Source organism: Perca fluviatilis, chromosome 4, assembly GCF_010015445.1.
Source record: "Perca fluviatilis chromosome 4, GENO_Pfluv_1.0, whole genome shotgun sequence".
Classification (NCBI taxonomy): domain Eukaryota; kingdom Metazoa; phylum Chordata; class Actinopteri; order Perciformes; family Percidae; genus Perca; species Perca fluviatilis.
The window spans coordinates 44,587,308-44,606,631 of record NC_053115.1 but is presented as its reverse complement, the minus strand read 5'-3'; the positions used below and the strand labels follow the sequence as shown (position 1 = coordinate 44,606,631).

General features: G+C 42.2%; 1 protein-coding gene across 1 annotated transcript; it reads left to right on the top strand.

The window, feature by feature from the left end:
* The first annotated feature begins 13,058 nt into the window (after positions 1 to 13,058).
* Positions 13,059 to 19,056, top strand: zgc:109913 (regulator of G-protein signaling 9-binding protein). Its single transcript, XM_039796699.1, has 4 exons — positions 13,059 to 13,257; positions 14,458 to 14,661; positions 16,781 to 16,923; positions 18,880 to 19,056. The coding sequence occupies exons 1-4, from the start codon at positions 13,059 to 13,061 to the stop codon at positions 19,054 to 19,056; spliced, it is 723 nt and encodes a 240-aa protein (XP_039652633.1).
* Positions 19,057 to 19,324: the final 268 nt, after the last annotated feature.

The following is a 19,324-nucleotide window of genomic DNA, read 5'->3' as shown; positions in this document are numbered from 1 at the left end:
CTGGTTGTAAACATGTAAATTATATCATTTATTAACATATTGTTTATGTCCAAAGCTGGGTGTCGTACAGTTACGATTCCTTAGAAGCATGAAACCATATTAGAGAAACCAACAGTACGACTTACATCTAATATGACAAGCTCACAGACCACCTACCAGCCAAACATCAGGCCTCCTACTTCAACAGTTAATAACAAATTACAGCTAAATGCAATGCTGAGTCACTCTTTGTCTCTGTGAACTTTCTTCTTCTGTATTTCCTTCAGATGTCTCGCTGATCATTTGTGATGTAGCCTAAACTGGAGGCGTTTCATTGCTTTTAGATATGAATTTATTTAATATTGTTATGTCTCCTTTGATGTTACCGGGGACAATAATATGATAATCTCTTGGTGGAGGTCATCGGTGAGCCTGGCAACAAACTCTGGAAGACTTCTGACTCTTTCCTCTGGCAGGACCAGATGCTCCTTAAAGGACAATTCCGGCGCAAAATGAACCTAGGGGTTAATAACACATGGGTACCGAGTCGACCGTTCTCTGGGATGTGTTTTCATGCTAATCGAACGTGACCAGTTTTAGCACAAACCACCTGCAACGCTAGTCGTAGGGGCAGAGGGTAAAGTAAAAACAAATCGCTATTTATACCACTAACAAGGCTCAAAATAGCACCACACTTCCACCGAAGCATTGTACACTTTATAAGCGTACAGTTTGTTAAAAAGATAGTTTATAAAGACTGTAGGGTGTTATGTGTCCCCCTTGGGGTCTGCAGTACGCAGATCGAGGAGTGTCTCAACGTGGGTGGAGCTAAACGTTTGACTCCGCACACTTGCCCAATAGCAACCGGAGGAGTAAGAATGTGTGTCTGAGGGAAAAACACAGGACTTTCACCCCGGAGACCAGAGAACGTTTGCTTTCTCCGTTGTTGTGTTTTCCTTAACCCAACTGTCCGTTGTTGTCTCGCCTCCCCCGGAGACCGGGGCTCTTTTCGCGCGAGTCACGTTTGCTTTCCCCGTTCTTCTTCTCCTACCCAACTGCTGCCTGCGCTCACCAGATGGCGCCCGTGCGGAGTCAAACATTTAGCTCCGCCCAGTGGTGTAGTCTACGTGATACGCAGGTATACGCAGTATACTCACTAAAGAAAGCTCCAGGATTTCCGTAAACCCACTTAAAATGTCCAATGACACGCAACAACATACTTTCCATTATATTTTTGATATGTTGAATATCATCTGTGTTCTTTTTCTTCGCATAGACAATATAAAAGTATATTTACACCATAAATTGGTGCATTAAGTGTATCCAAATGCAGGAAATGAAGTTGTTGACGCTCAAAACTTCCCTGGGGGAGGACAGACCCCCCACTATGATATGCCCCCCATTCCCCTATATATATAGGCCAATATATTCATATATATAGTACAGCATACATACTACAATACATAGACTACACCACTGGCTCCGCCCACACATTTAGCCCAACCCCGATCTGCGTACTGCAGTCAGGGGCACTTGATTCTGCAGGACTGCAGGGGGTATGTGTCCGTCTAGGGGTACTCTGGAAAAAGACACCGGGGGTAGGTGTCCCCCTAGGGGTAATTTGGAGGACTGCAGGGGGTACATGAGATTTTTTGCTGTTGGAGTTATTTTCTGCTTTTTTAAAGTTTGTGACTTTTTTTGAATGTTTTGTCACTTGTCGACCTAGTGTTGCCTTACTTCCTTCCTTCTTTCTACCATCTTTTTGTCGTTATTTTTCAAAGTTGTCTTTTTTAAAGTTTGTTGCCACAATTCAAAGGGGAGCATTATTGAAAACAGTTTGAGAACCGCTGGGTTAAAGGACCCTTCACCTCGTGTCCCAACACTAGTTCAGCAGGACCGAAACCTAGAGACTCCTGTACAACTTCACACTAAACAAAGGGAACACTGTCATCCCAAATACTTCTGTGACTTATTACAGTTCTTGCATGAAATGGATTTCACAGTCTGAAGAAATCTCATTAGCGCCCCCTGGCTTTCAGGGTGGTAGAGACTTGAGGTCACATGGTTCATGTTTTAGGTGCCTTGATCCGAAAACACCACATCTGTGCTCCTCACTCTTAGATTTTGGAAACGCTCGCACACAGTTTGAGAAACGCTGTTCTGAATTTTAAATTTAAATATTATATATATTATTTTTAATATATTATATTTTATTTATTATTATATATATATATATATATATATATATATTATATATATTTTACCGAATCTTCTGGCAGGGCACCAATGGACCGCTCTTTAGTTAGACACCATTACATTAGCTGGAAACATTACAACATCATTTATATTTAAACAGATATTCTGATAAAACGTTACCCTGGAAATCCAGAGTTCTCGCGGGAGCACAATTGTAATTTGCTTAGCGAGTCCCTCTGGCATTCAGAATGATGCTCATTAACTATGCCCTTGTAGCCGAGCTGCACCAATTATATCGGTGTATCTTGTAAAGGCGGGCCAGAGGCGAGCTAAACAGATGACGACAGCGCTGCGACGTCCAAGTCATTAGTAAACATCGCAAGATGGCTACGGAAACGGCTTTCTCGTTATACAAACAGCAAATATCCTTTACCCAAACCCTTGCTTGCTGAGCTAACGAGCTATGCTTTGCCTGCAGCAGCAGGGGCTTGTGGTTGTATTTTCATACGCTTCGTTGATCTGATTGGTTGATTTGGCCCGTCTATCACCAACATAGGTGATAGACAGATAGTTTATCCAATCAGCTAACCAGTATTTTCACCCCTTCCCAAAAGTTCTCCACCGGAAAGTTCCCAGATGGATATGCCGAGCAAATGCGAAGCAATCCATCTGGCGGAGTCAGGTTATAATCTGTCTACCAGTTAGCTCTGCTGGTAGCTAAGCATATGCATACGCTCTGGATACATCACCCGGTGGATTGTTGTGATTGGTCGTAGTGGTATCCAATTGCGTGCAGTGAGATTTTCAAATGCCTGCTTGGTGCCGCCCCTCAAGTTGGGCCATTTTCATTACTCAATGCCAGACCCTTAATTTTTCGGATTTGGGTCTGGATTTACAGGCCACCAGTGGACCGCTGTTTGAGGAAAAGGCTGATGGTTTGGAGGATGGGGTTGTATTATTTTAACAGTCTATTGTTGCACACATCATAACATTTTATATTGTGGAGAGCTGCATGGAAAGATTGACTCAGGAGACAGACTTAAGCCCTATTTGCACGGGATAAGTATTACCTGGTGACCTCCGGTCATTTGTAATAATTGCGGAGGTTGTCTGTGATCTTAATCCCGTGCGAATCGGTCATGTCTGTAATTTGTAAAGTAATAATTCCCCCGCAAATGACCTACCATATTTCGCTGAAAACGGAGGTCATGTGATAATATTAGTCCCGTGCGAATCGGCATCTCTGATTTGTCCAGGATTTGGCGGGGCTTTTTTGTTTTTTCAAGGTAACTATTTCCTTCTTTTGCGCCTTTTTATCCATCTTTGGCGAAGAATGGAGGGTGCGTTGGAGTGTTTTGACAGTGTTTTGGGTGCTGGGTCATGTCGCTATACATCATATACAATTTGCAGAAAGAGAAAGATGAAAACCACCACAAGTGCGAAGACAAAAAGAATGATTAGATGGCGATGGATGACATGTATAGCAGCATGCGGTAAATATATTTTTTATGTTTGTATCATACATATAGAGATAACAACAAGACATCTCCAAGCAATAGCTTATCAAAAATAATGCACAATCAAGCGAGGGGGCTCACTTCATAATTAGAGGTTAATGTTACAAATAAATCAAGCGTAAAGCTTGAGCTAATAGATCTTAACCTGGTGAAATGTTTAGTTTTATCCATCTAACCGGACCCTGCTTGACACCACCCGGAGAAAGAAGTGAGAGAAAGAAAAAGGAGAGGTCGCAGTTCGGACGATGACTGACTACCCGGTTGAGATTGTGTGTGTGTGTATCCTCGAGATCTGACCACACACAAACACACGTAGCAGAGCTACCCACACCCATGTTTCTACTGTTGCTTAATGTCAGTAAATTCGAGTAAAATCACAGGCTTCGCTTATCCCGTTCGAATGCGCCAGATGAAACTCAGACGTGGGGGGGTAATTTATAATTCACACGAGGTCCCTAGATAATACTTATCCCGTGCGAATAGGGCTTTAGTCAGCTGTTTATTTGACATTAAACACTCACTACCAATCAGTTACGTCGCCTTCACACTGGCACTTGAAATCAGCTCCGTAACACGCAGTGCGCCCCCAGGGGACGTCGGACTACACCGTTGAAAGCGTCAGAAGCGAGTAGAAAGAAAATGTTGGACTCATTCTATCAGTGTCCGATAGAATGAGGGCTATAGAGATATAAACAGAAAGGCTGCTGCTGCCCAGGACGTTGATATGTCAGGTTGGTTAAATTTGATATAGCAGTATAATGTCAATAGTTCGATGTCTGTTGCTAATCAACTTAGCCATAGCAGGTGTCCTATGCACGGAAGAACTTATTCTCATACTCTTATACTTATTGAAGTTACAGGATGTAAATCACCACACTGTGAACATATGAATTCATAAGATAAACGACTAAAAGATTCATCAACATAAACAACAATAACAACAATAAATGCATACATACATACATACATACACAAAAAAGGGGCGCATGAAATTTACATTAAAGAGGTTGTAAGGCATTGTAAATCCGCATGGCTTTCTTATTTGTCATACCTTTTAAAGTTTCAAAATATTATTGAAATAATATTATTTTAACAGTTTATTGTTGCCCACATCATAACGTTATATATTGTGCTGCGTGGAAAGATTAACTCAGGAGACAGAGTTGAGGGTTAGTCAGCTATTAATATGACATTAAAAACTCACTACCCTAGCCTGGTTGACACGAGACCCTTCTCAGTTGTAACTGAGAAGGGTCTGGGGAAGCTTCATTCACAGCCCATTTCCAAAGGGGCGTCACCAACGGACGCTACTGAAATGCCTCTGGCCGCATTGGATAGTCCTTCAACCAATCAGACCAACGATCCGGGTGACTTAGCAGCAACAGCGGCATCAACGGGTTGCTGCGTTTCGGTGGCCACCATGTTGAATGTAAACAAAAAGCTGCTCGCCGTCGCTGCGCTATCGTCATCGTCTTAAGCCCACCTCAACGGTTGTGATTGGTGTAAAGCCCACCTCAACGGCTGCGATTGGTGTAAAGCCCACCTCAACGGTTGTGATTGTTTCCTCGATTTGGAAAAATTGGAAATGGGCTTGAATGGGGTCTTGGCCAGACTGACTTGCAGAGCTAATCTCAAATTTGCCAGAAGTTTGTCAGGGTTTTCCCAGGCTAGCACTACCCATCAGTTAGTGAAAAAAAAAATCATAAAAAAAACGTATAGTGTCAAAAAGCAGTCTAAGCTAGGGTGACCAGATGTCCCCGGTTTCGGTGACCTGTCCCCGGCTGGAGTTGTCCCTAGAAATGTCATCGGTTTTCACTGTGACTGACATAGTGAAAACCGGAATGAAATAGTCGTGCACCCTACACGCACAGGCTCAAGACAGCCAGAGCAAGCCTCAGAGGTCAAAGATGTTCTAGATGCCCATTTTACGATGCTAAAATAACTGTTTATTTACATGGAGTCTGGTGGGTTTAGCGAACGCAATTTCGCGGACTTTTTATGTTCTACAAAAGGATCTTACTCTTTAGCAGAAAGATCGACCTCCTTAGAAATCGTTTCTATGATGTTGTCAGACACTAACAATATTAATCTAATATTAAAAACAATATTAGAGTCAGTCAGTGGCAAAACAAGCACTTTTATGAACGTAAATAGAAGTTGGACAATTGACGTCCTATTATTTTATTTAACCTTTATTTAACCAGGAAAAGTCCCATTGAGTTACACTAACTCTTCTTCCAGGGATTCCTGTCCAAGACAGGCGGCAATACGTTTCAAAACACATAAAAGACAGGACAATGGTCACATACTACACCACAAATCTCTATATATACACTATACAGACATACAACTTAAAGGGCACATAGTTAAAAACAATTACACTGTTCAGTCAAAGTTGATTTTAAAAGGTTTTTAAAAGTATTGAAAGGTGGAAATGATTCTAGATTTAAGGTGTTTTGGAGTTCATTCCAGACATTTGGTGCATGTGATGAAAAAGCTGTTTTACCAAGTTCTGTTCTTGTTGATGGAGTACTTAATAGTATTTTTTTTTATGACCTTGTTCTCTAAACACTATTAAGGTAAGCAAATTTGAAATGTAGAGGGGTAATTTACCCATTAGTGCTTTAAGCAATGAAAATCAATAAATGGAATTTCCTTCTGAGGGAGGGGGAGGACCATTGTACAGTTTTATACAGAATGCAGTGGTGAGTTCTAGATGCTGCACCTGTAATGAAACGCAAGGCTGAGTGGTATAGTACAGTTTCAATAAAAATGAAGTAGAGTGCATATAAATGATGTCACCATAATCCAACACCGATAAGAATGTGCTCTGCACCAACCTTTTCCTTGCTGAATAAGGAAAGCACTTCTTTAATCTAAAATAAAAATCTAACTTGGGTCTAAGTTTTTTTAAAAGGCTCTCAATATGGACCCCAAAAGACAATCTATCATCAAACCAAATACCTAGGTATTTGTAGGATGTTACTCTCTCTCTCTCTATTGGAGTACCACTTTGTGTTGAAATAGTAAAATCTATAAGAGAATGTGAACGTGTAAAAAACATTAATTTTGTTTTTTTAGCGTTTAATACCAACTTTAATCCTACCAGAGATTTTTGTACCTGAGTAAAAGCCGACTGTAAATGATGAATGGCTGCCTTCACTGATGTAGCAGAGGTGTACAAAATAGTATCATCTGCATAAAAATGAGCCTTTGTTTGATTCAAATCCAGATCTAAATTATTTATATAAATAGAAAATAAACTAGGACCCAAAACTGATCCTTGGGGGACACCCATTTTTACTTCTAGCATGGATGAGGTACAGTTGTCTAATGCCACACACTGAGTTCTACCACTCAGGTAATTGGAAAACCAATTTAGCACAATGCTACTAAAACCTATGCTTTGCAATCTTTGCAGAAGAAGATGATGGTCAACAGTGTCGAATGCTTTAGTCAAGTCAATGAATAGAGCAGCACAAGATATTTTGTTATCCAAAGCATTAACAATATCATTTGCAACAGAGGTTACAGCCGGAATTGTACTGTGTCCTTGTCGGAAACCAGACTGAGTGGAACTTAAATTACAGTTGTCAGCTAAAAAATGTTTTAGTTGCTCATTTATAAGAGACTCAAACAGTTTAGCCATGACAGATAGTCTGGAGATTGGCCGGTAATTGTCTAAAGCCGATGGGGCTCCAGTTTTTAATAGTGGGAGGACAAATGCAGATTTCCATGACTTGGGAATAGAACCACTGTATATACTAAGATTAAAAATGGAGGAGATAGGGTCAGCAATCAAGTTTGCAGCAGTTTTGAAGAAATACGGCTCAATCTGGTCTGGGCCAGCAGACTTTTTACAGTCCAGGCCTAACAGTACCTTTCGTACTTCAGAGGCAGATATAGAAGCAAAGTTGAAATTATTCAAATTTACATTAGACAAGTCTGTGATAGAGGTTACACTATTTGTGGTGTTGGCTGGGAGTGTTGACTGAGTAGCTATTCCTGAATTAATAAAGTGCTTGTTGAAAGTATTCACTATATTTTGTTTACCCCTTACTTCACCTTGGCTTGCTATTATAACCTCAGGGATAGTGGGGGGTGGCACGTCACCTGAAGAAGATTTAATTGCTTTCCAAAATTTTTGGGGGTCATTAAGGTTATTATTTATTAAATTAAAATAATGTTCACTTTTTGTACTTTTTATTAGTCTTGTGCATTTGTTTCTTAATACCATATAGCTTAACCAACATTTATCATTATTATTTCTTTTTGCTTTGATCCATGCAAATGGAATGCAAATTCCGTTCTCTAATAGCTGTTGCAATAGATTCATTTAACCAGGGATTATCTCTGCCCCTCACTCTATATCTTCTAATAGGGGCATTTGTTATATAAAGCAGGGAAAAACAAAATGAAAGAAAAACAAACGACAATTTATTAGTAAGTGTTAAGACAAAGACGCAATTCATTAGCACACTCTACTGGGCTAATACGGTACAGCATGCAATCAGAGGTGATTGCACGTTTGGTTAGCTCTAAGCCACACCTTTACCTGGCTTTTAAAGGTGGCCAGAGTGGGACATTCCCTTATATTTGGGGGTAGTGTGTTCCATAATGCACTACCTTTAATAGATAGTGCATTATGACTAAAAGAAGTTTTTCTAAAAGGAACCTCACAGTCATTGTTTACAACAGCTCTAGTAATTTGAGTCTGTCTGTATTTAATACATTCTTGCAATGGGGGTGGCGCCAAGCCATGTAACACTTTATAAATTAAGCATATTGAGGAAAATTTACCAAAATTATCAAAAGTCAGTAAGTTGTAGTTCTCTAAGATTTATTAATTAATTAATAAAATAAAAAAATTAATTAATTCTAATTTATTCCTGTTGTACAGTCACACAGACTTGCAGTGGTAATATCTTCACTGGGACTTTATCCTCATTGTCAATATATGGAAACATCCTCTCAGTGAAAGTGTGTGTGAAGGTGTGTATGTGTGTGTTTGTATCAAGATCGGAGAACAACAGATTTCCTCTGTTCCAGTCCAGAGTCACTCTGATCCTCTGGAGCTTCTTCTGCACTTTAAGATCAGTGATTGGACCTGGTGCTCACCATGATATGTATTTACCTTCATTGAACCCTTTCTCTCCTCCTTGTCTCACACTGGTCAGATCTTCAGACAGGATGAGTTCTGTACCAGCAGTGTTTGGGTCCAGAACCAGAGGAGTGTAGGAGACCATCTCCTTCATCTTGTTCCAGATGTTGAAGCTCAGGTTGCCCAGGTGTTTGGCCTCGTCTATCAGAGCTCCTGAGAGCAGCTGTGGATCATCCAGCAGGGGGCGCTGCTGGACTCTTTCCACTGCAGCCTTGTAGTTGTAGCTGCTATCTCTCTGCTCAGAGCCTCCATCTTCTCCTTCATCCTCTGACTCTTCTGCTCTTCTTCCTCCCAGAGTGCAGCCATCCTAGCCACCTCTTCTTCTTCTAGAAACTGGTGAAGCTTCTTAAACTGCTCCTTAATCTGTCTCTCTGTGTGTCGGGCCTGGACCTTCATGTGTTTTGCTGTTTGATCAAACTCCACTTTAACTTGTTCAAAAACCTTTAACTTCTCTTTTAAGGGCTCCAGAGTTTCCTGAAGTTTCTTCTTGTGTTGTCGGGCAGCTTCATCGATGGGTCTGAATCTGTGGTTGGAGTGTTTTTCTGAATCTCTGCAGACGAGACACACTGGCTGCTGATGGTCCAGACAGAAGAGTTTGAGTTTCTCAGACTGCAGAGAGCCTCTGAAACTCTCTGATCTCTCTCAGAAACTCTCACACAGGTTCTTCAATGCCCGGTTTAACGGTTTGGCTTGAGGTCATGGTGCAAAGGACCCTAGGGTGAAATTACTCCGAACCATCCCTTTAAGTTGGCCTTATTAAAGTCTCCTGCGATTATATGAACACCATCGGGGTGGGCCCGCTGCTGTTCGTTTATAGTGATCAGCAGGAGAGAGAGCGCCATGTTTACATTGGCGCCGCGTGGAATACACACAGCTCTAACGATCACTACTGTTAGCGCTCTCGGTAGAAAGAAAGGCCAGCATCTTACAGACATGTACTCAAGGTCAGGGGAACAGTGTTTATCTCCCGTTATTACACCAGTTCTCATGCACGTACAGTACATACAGAGCCCCCCTCCTCTTCTCTCGGTCCTGTCCCAGCAGAGCAGAGTGCGGCCTGCTAGCTGCATGCTAGCATCGGGTATCCCCGGGTGAAGCCAGGTCTCAGTGATAATCAAAACACAGCAGTCACGAACATAGCGATTTCCAGCGGGTTGTAATTCCAAGTCGTCAATTTTATGCACCAGGGATTTGGCATTGGAGAGATACAGGCTCTGTAGAGGTGGCTTGTGTGCTATGCTAGCTTTAGCATAACACCGGACCTGCAGCCCCGCTATTCCTCTCCCTCCTCTGTCTGCTGGATGTTGTGCTGGTCACAGATGTCCAAAAGGTTCTGGCGGATGTAGCGGATGTTCGCAGAACCGACAGTAGTAAAGCAGTTTGTGATTCTCACGCGATTTAGCGGGGCGCCACCTACAAAACCTGCATTGCTGGTTTTCTGAGAGGCGTCCCTCCCCTGCTTTGAGAACGGGATGATTAGCCCTGATACGAGTTTGTTTACCATCGAAATGACTTCGAAGCTGTTATATTAAGGTATAAATCTTGTATAGTGTACCTTTAAAAGTGCTCTGCCACACAAAACCGTTTGTACTTGTATTTTTTTTTCAATATGTTAGCTCCATATGTGGTTGTGTTATGTTGTGAATGTCAAAATGAACTGCTACCCCCTCTGTCAGCTCTAGCCACTGAAAAGAAATAAGCGGCGAAATCAGGCCAATTACAAAAGCTGGTCAGTCTGACATCATATTGCCTGAGCTCATTACTATTCATGAGGTTGCCCAGTTGGGCTGGGTAAAGGATTCTGACAGCCAGGCTCTCATTGGCTAGCTGATAGCCAATCAGAGTCAAGCAGCTTAGCTTGTTGAATATTAATGAGAACTGGCAGAAATCTTTCTGCGGGCTTTCTATACCACGCTAGAATGGCTTGAAACAAGGTAACCAAGGCATTGGTAGAACTTCAGACATCACCACAAAGTAATGAAATACATGTGGCAGGGCACATTTAATGGTGCGTTTTATTTGAACTGGGAAGTTGGAATTTCCGAGTTCTAAGTCAGAAATTTCAACAAAAATGGCTACTTAAGTCTGATTTCTGACTCGGAAAGACAGAGAAAGTAAAAAAAGTTGAAATTGAAGCTAGGTTTTTTCTTTAGGAACAAATCTTGTTTTCCTTTTCTTTTCCAGAAAAATGCTAGTTGATGCCACATCTCTCTCTATTATTGATTATGGTGATCTGTTCTACTAGCCTGGATGCCAGCTGAACTTAGCCACGCCCACAACATTCGAGGTCGGGAAGTTCGGTCTGGACTTGATCCGTTGAGGAGCAATTATGCTCGAACAAGATCTGTTCGGACCAATCAAATTGTCGGACAGATGATCAACAGTAACAGAATCAACCACGTCACCAAAGAGCGCTTGGGTTGAATTTGTTGAGAAATCAGCTGGTAAAGTCAAATATAAACTATATGAATAAAATTATCATTAATCCATTTTATTTCTGCGTTACAAGCGAAGCCGTGAATCAGAGAAATAAAACACCGATTCATCTCTAGAAATGCGACTGTAGCGAGCATGTCACTATCACTAACGTTATCCACATTTATATTTACACGCAACAAATGATATATCCAGCTTCAAAAAGGTCTAAAAGTTGGAAGTTAGAATTGTGCAAAGAGTGGTTGCTATGGAGACGATACACAGTGTTGAGTTCTATTGACAGTTGAGTTGAGTTCTGTTGCTCTGATTGGTTGTAGGTCTATCCAATTAATGCAGAGGAATTTTCTTTCCTGGTTCGGTTGGAACACGCCCCATAATCACAGCCCAGTGGAGCGGTTTCAGACTCACATTCTGACTAGAATCTGAGTAGGACCACGTCAGGCTACTGTTCTACATGAATGCCCCATCAAAGTGTCTTCAGATGTTGGATGCTGTGTATCATGGAGCTTTAAGGTTCATTTCAAATTGCAGACCCCTCACTCATCACTGTACACTTTACTCCACTGTGAATTTGTCCTCTCTGTCAAATCACCGGCTGACTCACCTTTATATCTTCATATATAAGGGCATTTTAGGCAGGCTCCCATGTTACATATCCAAATTTCTTTCTTTTACACAGAGTACTTATGGTTTATGGTCCCTGAACACTATTTCATTGTAATTACCTCAAGCCTGGACAGAGTTGTTTAAAAAGGCTTTCATGTTTGCTGCACCTTCTACTTGGAAGACCTACAAAAAACACTCAAACTACTCTAATTTCCTTAAATGATTTTAAAGGTTTTGTTAAAACCATAGAACATGAGTCCATCCACACGTGCAAATGTTTTAACTAATGGCACTTTTAGCTAATTGAAATGCACTTGAGTTGTTTTTGCCTCTTTTGTGTTTGTTTTGTGATTGTACATTGTTTTTATATGTAACTAAATTGTTCTGCTATCTTGGCCAGGTCTCTCTTGAAAAAGAGATATCATATCTCAATGAAACTAACCTGGTTAAATAATAAAAAAAGAGAACCTAACTAACCAATCTCAAAATCCAACATGGCTGTTCCGTGTATCAACAGTAGTGAAACCTACTTAATCTACTACTACTACTACTACTACTACTTAATCTACTACTAGTACTACTACTACTACTACTACTAAGCTACTACTTAATCTACTACTAGTACTACTACTAAACTACTACTTAATCTACTACTAGTAATACTACTACTACTACTACTAAGCTACTACTTTAAGGAATATACCACTGTTTGTTGAAATAGGGTTATTCCCTGTCGCATTTTTGTCTCAGTGCATGCATTGTCTTAGTCCTGCAGCGCCAGCGCAAGCTTAGCTTAGCGTAGTGAATTGAATCCTTTTTTGCCGGTTAACATGTTAGCAACCTAATTAGTTATTGTGGCCTGCGTATTCACGAGTACAAATAGCAATGCAGATTAAGACTAGACAATTTCCTAGGCAGATATTGACTATATTGGGAGCTACTGTCGGACTAAGACAATGCATGCACTGAGACAAAAATGCGTTTGCCCACCTATATAAATATAGAGGAGACGGTAAATAACCCTATTTCAACAAACGGTGGCGTATTCCTTTAATCTTTGCAGCTGTGGTCAGCAGTTTATTTGCAGATGTGTGTAGACTCAGAAAGTGAACCCTTAAACAACATTACCTGTCCCTCCTCCCTGACAGGTGCCTGATGACATGATGAGTCGGTGGCGTCGTTCGGTGGACGAGTTGGGGTTGCGGCGGCAGCAGGCCGAGTGTGAGCGCGCTCAGGAGGCTCTCAGTCGGGCCACTTCCTGTTTCCAGCAGCTGGTAGCATCACTCGGCAGCTCTGCAGACTGCAGCTTCCTGCGAGATGAGATGGACGAGGCAAGAGGGCTCGCACACCGAATCTGCAGCGGTACAGACACGTCCACCCAAACACCTGTCTGTCTGTGTCTCACCTGTAGGTGTCAATATGGCAGCGATTGCTAAATGAATGGTATCTACCGAATGACAACGTAGATTTCGGCGGTGCCACTTATTTGCCTGTGCTGCCCTCTGGTGCTCTGAAACGGACAGGCAACAGAAACATTGCTGCATGTAACGCTAGTTAACGCTACACCTGGCAGCAGGTAACAATAGCCTACCACTAGTCTTGCATTACCAGACCAGGTCTGGCTAGTCCACACAAGACTCCAGGAAAGGAGAAAAATGTGCTCTGGTTTATTGGCATTTCTCTAAACCAATCACAATCATCTTGACCGGACAGAGCCACGGTGCCTCTGCTAAATAGTCTCAGGAAGGAACTTGTTTTGGTGGAACATGTGGACGTTCAAAAGTAGTTTTAGTCGTGCAACAGAAAACTCAGATTGGACAGATAGTCTAGCTAGCTGTCTGGATTTACCCTGCAGAGATCTGAGGAGCAGTTAACCATAGTCCTCACAAATCCACTGGAGGTTAGAACGCCAACACAAAGACACAAAGGAAGGGCACGGACATCCGGCCCAAAATGAGGGATATCCGGTGGGTCAGGTGGCACTGGAGCAATCCTGTAAATGAATCGTCGTCGCTATAGACCAGGCTACCGTTAGCTAGCATCTGGATTAAACACGATTAAAATGCTAACAGCCAAACAGTCTAACCTGTGTCTGAATTTCACTGGAAAGGATTTTAACAGTGGTAAAATATCAATTAGGTTAGGGAAATGTAAGTTTGGAGAATGGGTTATTTTAACTTAGCCCTAGGTTCAATTATCGTGTTAGCACCGGTATCGGAAAAAACCCAAACGATACCCAACCCTACTCCCCGGTCTGTCCACAGGTCTGTCTCTCACCTGTCTGTCTGTCCACAGGTCTGTCTCTCACCTGTCTGTCTGTCGGAAGGTCTGTCTCTCACCTGTCTGTCCACAGGCCTGTTTCTCACCTGTCTGTCTGTCCACAAGTCTGTATTTCACCTGCTTGTCTGTCTGCAGGTCTGTCTCTCACCTGTCTGTCTGTCCACAGGTCTCTCTCTCACCTGTCTGTCCACAGGTCTGTCTCTCACCTGTCTGTCTGTCGGAAGGTCTGTCTCTCACCTGTCTGTCCACAGGCCTGTTTCTCACCTGTCTGTCTGTCCACAGGCCTGTCCAAGCGTCTGGTGCGTCTGCTGTCTCACTGTGACTCCGCTCTCCCAGGTGTGGAGGACAGACAGGTGTCAGAGCGTCTGTGGGTTCTCTTCCTGTCGGCGTTAGAGAACTTCCTGTTTGACCTCCGTAAGGCCTGCGATCTGATTGGACGGTTCCCTCTGAGGCAGCGCTATGACAGACGCTCGCTAGTCAACACAGGTCAGCTGATGGCTTCAACTTCCTGTCTGTGAGAGCTCTGTGATTGGCTCAGCCATATGTTACTGTTTTTCCTACCTTATTTCTTCACCTTCCTTCCTTACGACTTGATTTGATTTAAAAAGTCAAACTTACCAGGATCACTGACGGTAGAACTTTGCATCAGTGTTTAATTCACTATTGCCTCGAGCATTGCTGTTGCCAAAAATGTTTTTGACGACCAATAGATATCCTTAATGACCCCGGTTTCCTCAGGAATACCTAACATTTTCCCAAAGTTCTGTGTTATGTCTATAATGTCTAAAAGAGGAGAATTAACACTTAACTAAACCTGGGGCGACACCAGGGTCAGGCAGACGCAGTTTAAGGATAAATTAAATAATTTATTGTCAACCAAAGGAACAACACAAACAAGGTCTGGTACATTCTCCAGAAAATCTCTAAATTAAGATTGAACCTCACCTAGGATCCCTGGAAGACCCCAAGCCTTCTCTAAAGAATCATACAACCACCTCAAGAATATGTAACATTATCACGAGTGCAGCAAATCCTTCAAGGCCCACTTTTACAAACACTCCTTCAGGTACAAATACTCCTACACAAGACACTTCCAGCCTTACTGAAAACCTTCTTGAGATGCAATACATAGGCAGGGCCGGATTGGGACTCATTTTCAGCCCTGGATTTTCATGCCTTAGACCGGCCCACTTTACTTCACGAATGACTATATTAAAAAAAATTTAATCAAAACCTTAGTATATAAGTCTGCAATAGCGCGCTGTCCTCTAAATCCTTGTAATTCGGTGTATTTTGTAAAATATCACTATTTCCAAGTGTTGCCTCACAATGTAGATTTATTAGAAAAGTTAACATCTTAACAACAACCCAATGATGTTGAACACTATCAGAATCTGTTTCTGTGCAAATAAGTAATCACAGATTAAATAAAGAACAAGATACATTGTATTGCACTTTCTAATAATCTATTTTTTCCTTTGAATATTTCGTACAACTTTCATAATGGGTCACAAGTAATATTTGGTCATAGTGATTGTACAAGTGATTGTATTGTAGCTAATCTGATCATGTTTGCTTGTTCACACACTGTGATACAACAGCTTACAGTAGATGTGCCATCCACACTGACAGCAGCTATCCCTAATGCACACTACTGGCTCTGCTTCTGACACTAAATCACATTTTATAAATTGTCATAATTCTCAGGACAAATCTCTCCTTTTTACAAAGCTTTCTGATCAAGTCAAGTCAGTGTCATTACGGTAGCGCCGAATCATCTGGCATCATTAATTATCCCAGGGCATTTTTCATATAGAGCAGGTCAACACCACACTCTTATTAATTCTTATAATACTCAGTCAATGATCAACCCTACCTGCCCAAACTGGAGTTCTGGGCTCATATAGCTGCTGCTTGGTAACCCTCACCTGAAACGAGCCTGATTTACTGCCGAGAACCCGGACACAGCTCTCACTTTGGTCGTACAGAGATTGGATGGCCCTGAGAAGAGACCCCCTCACCCCATACTCCCGCAACACCTCCCACAGTATCTCCCTGGGGAGCCGGTCATACGCCTTCTCCCGATCCACGAAACACACGTAGACCGGATGGGTATACTCCCAGGCTCCCTCCAGGATCCTTGCGAGAGTAAAGATCTGGTCCAGTGTTCCACGATCAGGACTGAATCCACACTGTTCCTCTTCAAACTGAGGTTCGACTCAGGATACTTGTCCTTAATGGATCTCCTTGCGGGCCAAAAGACATTCATCGAGGTCTCGAAGAGCCTCCTCTTCTCTTCATTTAGATAGAAGAATATTATTGTTTGTTGTATTGTATCATGTTGTTTGTGTTGTTTATGGCTGCAGCATAGGCTAAGTGCCCAAGACAAATGCCCCACCTTGTGGGACAATAAAGTTAATATTGATCTTGACAACAGTATTGACATTTTTCACCATTTTCTGACATTTTATAGACCAAACAACTAATCCATTAATCCAGATTTATCAACTGTGAAAATAGTTAGTTGCAGCCGTAATCCTGACAATCTTATATGTTTTACTAACCTCTCACCTGTCTGTCTGTCTGTCTGTTCTCTTCTCTCCAGGATGTATTGATGGCGTGGTAGGTGTGGCAGCTCGAGTGGCTTTAGTCCAAGCACCATGGCTCACCTTAGAGGAAGAGCCGAGCCCAGATCTGACCAATCACATCGCAGGACTGGAAGCCATGCTGAGTGAGATGCAGCTGAGGGTGAGACAGGACCAGAGAGAGAAAACACTTTCTGTTTAGATTAAACATGACAAAGTTCCTGTCTGAAGGTAGAATTGATTCTTACCAGGGCATAGAGCTTGTTGAGGCGTGTCTGGTACCCAACGGAAGTGTTTGTCTGAAAACAGGATTGGTGACTATAAGTGCAGACCTGGTGGAGGCCAACACCCCCTTGGAACAAGTTTGACTTACTGCCGAGAACTGCTCTCCATTTTTCCACAACCAGGGTGGAATTAGCATTGTTCCTCTTCAATCTGAGTTTGACTAGTGGCCGAACCCTCCTTTTCAGCACCTTGGAGTAGACTTTACCAGGAAGGCTGAGAACTGTGATACCCCTGTAATTGGCACAAACGTGAACACCCCGAGCATAAAAATAGTCTGATAAATTCTGCGGATTTTCATTCTGAATCACCACTGAAAACTGTAAAACAAAACACAAATCTGCTGATTACGTTTGGGTCTGGTTATCAGGTGACTAATGGACTTCTGACCTCCCCGTCGTCCATTGATTCCTGATAATGGACTCCTCATGGGGCAATACCCTTACGTACCTGAGTGTCTTGTATTGTGGAGGGTTTGTTCCTGTTGAGTACTTGTCTAAATGTTCTGCAGGTTCCTGTTGAGTACTTGTCTAAATGTTCTGCAGGTTCCAGATGAGTACTTATCTAATTGTTCTGCAGGTTCCTGATGAGTATTTGTCTAAATGTTCTGCAGGTTCCTGATGAGTACTTGTCTAATTGTTCTGCAGGTTCCTGATGAGTACTTGTCTAATTGTTCTGCATGTTCCTGATGAGTACTTGTCTAAATGTTCTGCAGGTTCCTGATGAGTACTTGTCTAATTGTTCTGCATGTTCCTGATGAGTATTTGTCTAAATGTTCTGCAGGTTCCTGATGAGTACTTGTCTAAATGTTCTGCAGGTTCCTGTTGAGTACTTGTCTAATTGTTCTGCAGGTTCCTGATGAGTACTTGTCTAATTGTTCTGCATGTTCCTGATGAGTATTTGTCTAAATGTTCTGCAGGTTCCTGATGAGTATTTGTCTAAATGTTCTGCAGGTTCCTGATGAGTATTTGTCTAATTGTTCTGCAGGTTCCTGATGAGTATTTGTCTAAATGTTCTGCAGGTTCCTGATGAGTATTTGTCTAATTGTTCTGCATGTTCCTGATGAGTACTTGTCTAATTGTTCTGCAGGTTCCTGATGAGTACTTGTCTAATTGTTCTGCAGGTTCCTGATGAGTATTTGTCTAAATGTTCTGCAGGTTCCTGATGAGTATTTGTCTAAATGTTCTGCAGGTTCCTGATGAGTATTTGTCTAATTGTTCTGCAGGTTCCTGATGAGTATTTGTCTAAATGTTCTGCAGGTTCCTGATGAGTATTTGTCTAAATGTTCTGCAGGTTCCTGATGAGTACTTGTCTAATTGTTCTGCAGGTTCCTGATGAGTACTTGTCTAAATGTTCTGCAGGTTCCTGATGAGTACTTGTCTAATTGTTCTGCATGTTCCTGATGAGTACTTGTCTAATTGTTCTGCAGGTTCCTGATGAGTATTTGTCTAAATGTTCTGCAGGTTCCTGATGAGTATTTGTCTAAATGTTCTGCAGGTTCCTGATGAGTATTTGTCTAATTGTTCTGCAGGTTCCTGATGAGTATTTGTCTAAATGTTCTGCAGGTTCCTGATGAGTACTTGTCTAATTGTTCTGCAGGTTCCTGATGAGTATTTGTCTAAATGTTCTGCAGGTTCCTGATGAGTATTTGTCTAAATGTTCTGCAGGTTCCTGATGAGTACTTGTCTAAATGTTCTGCAGGTTCCTGATGAGTACTTGTCTAATTGTTCTGCAGGTTCCTGATGAGTATTTGTCTAAATGTTCTGCAGGTTCCTGATGAGTATTTGTCTAAATGTTCTGCAGGTTCCTGGTGAGTACTTGTCTAATTGTTCTGCAGGTTCCTGTGGCATTCTGGGCGGTGGAGGCGACCCAGCCGGCCTGGGCTGAAGCTTACGGCGAACGAGACGAACCGGACGTCACCCTGGAGGAGCTGATGGAGGTCGAGGTTGTCTCCAATAACAAGATGGCCGGATGCTGCCAGCCAGCGTGCTGCGGACTGGGCTGTGTCGGGTAGAGGAGGCGGAGTCATGACTTACTGACAACATTAAAGGATAGTAAGAATAAGAAAACAAAGACTGTCCAACTTACATTAACCCTCATGTTGTCCTTGGCTCAGAGTTTGACCCATTTCAACGTTTCTATATCAGAAATATGGGTTTCTTCAAACAAACTGCCCAAAAATAACACAGATGGGTCCATAAACCGATAGTCAGGGCCGGCTTGTAACATAGGCAGGATAGGCACATGCTAGGGGCGACGGCAGTCCACCAGCAAAGTTAAAG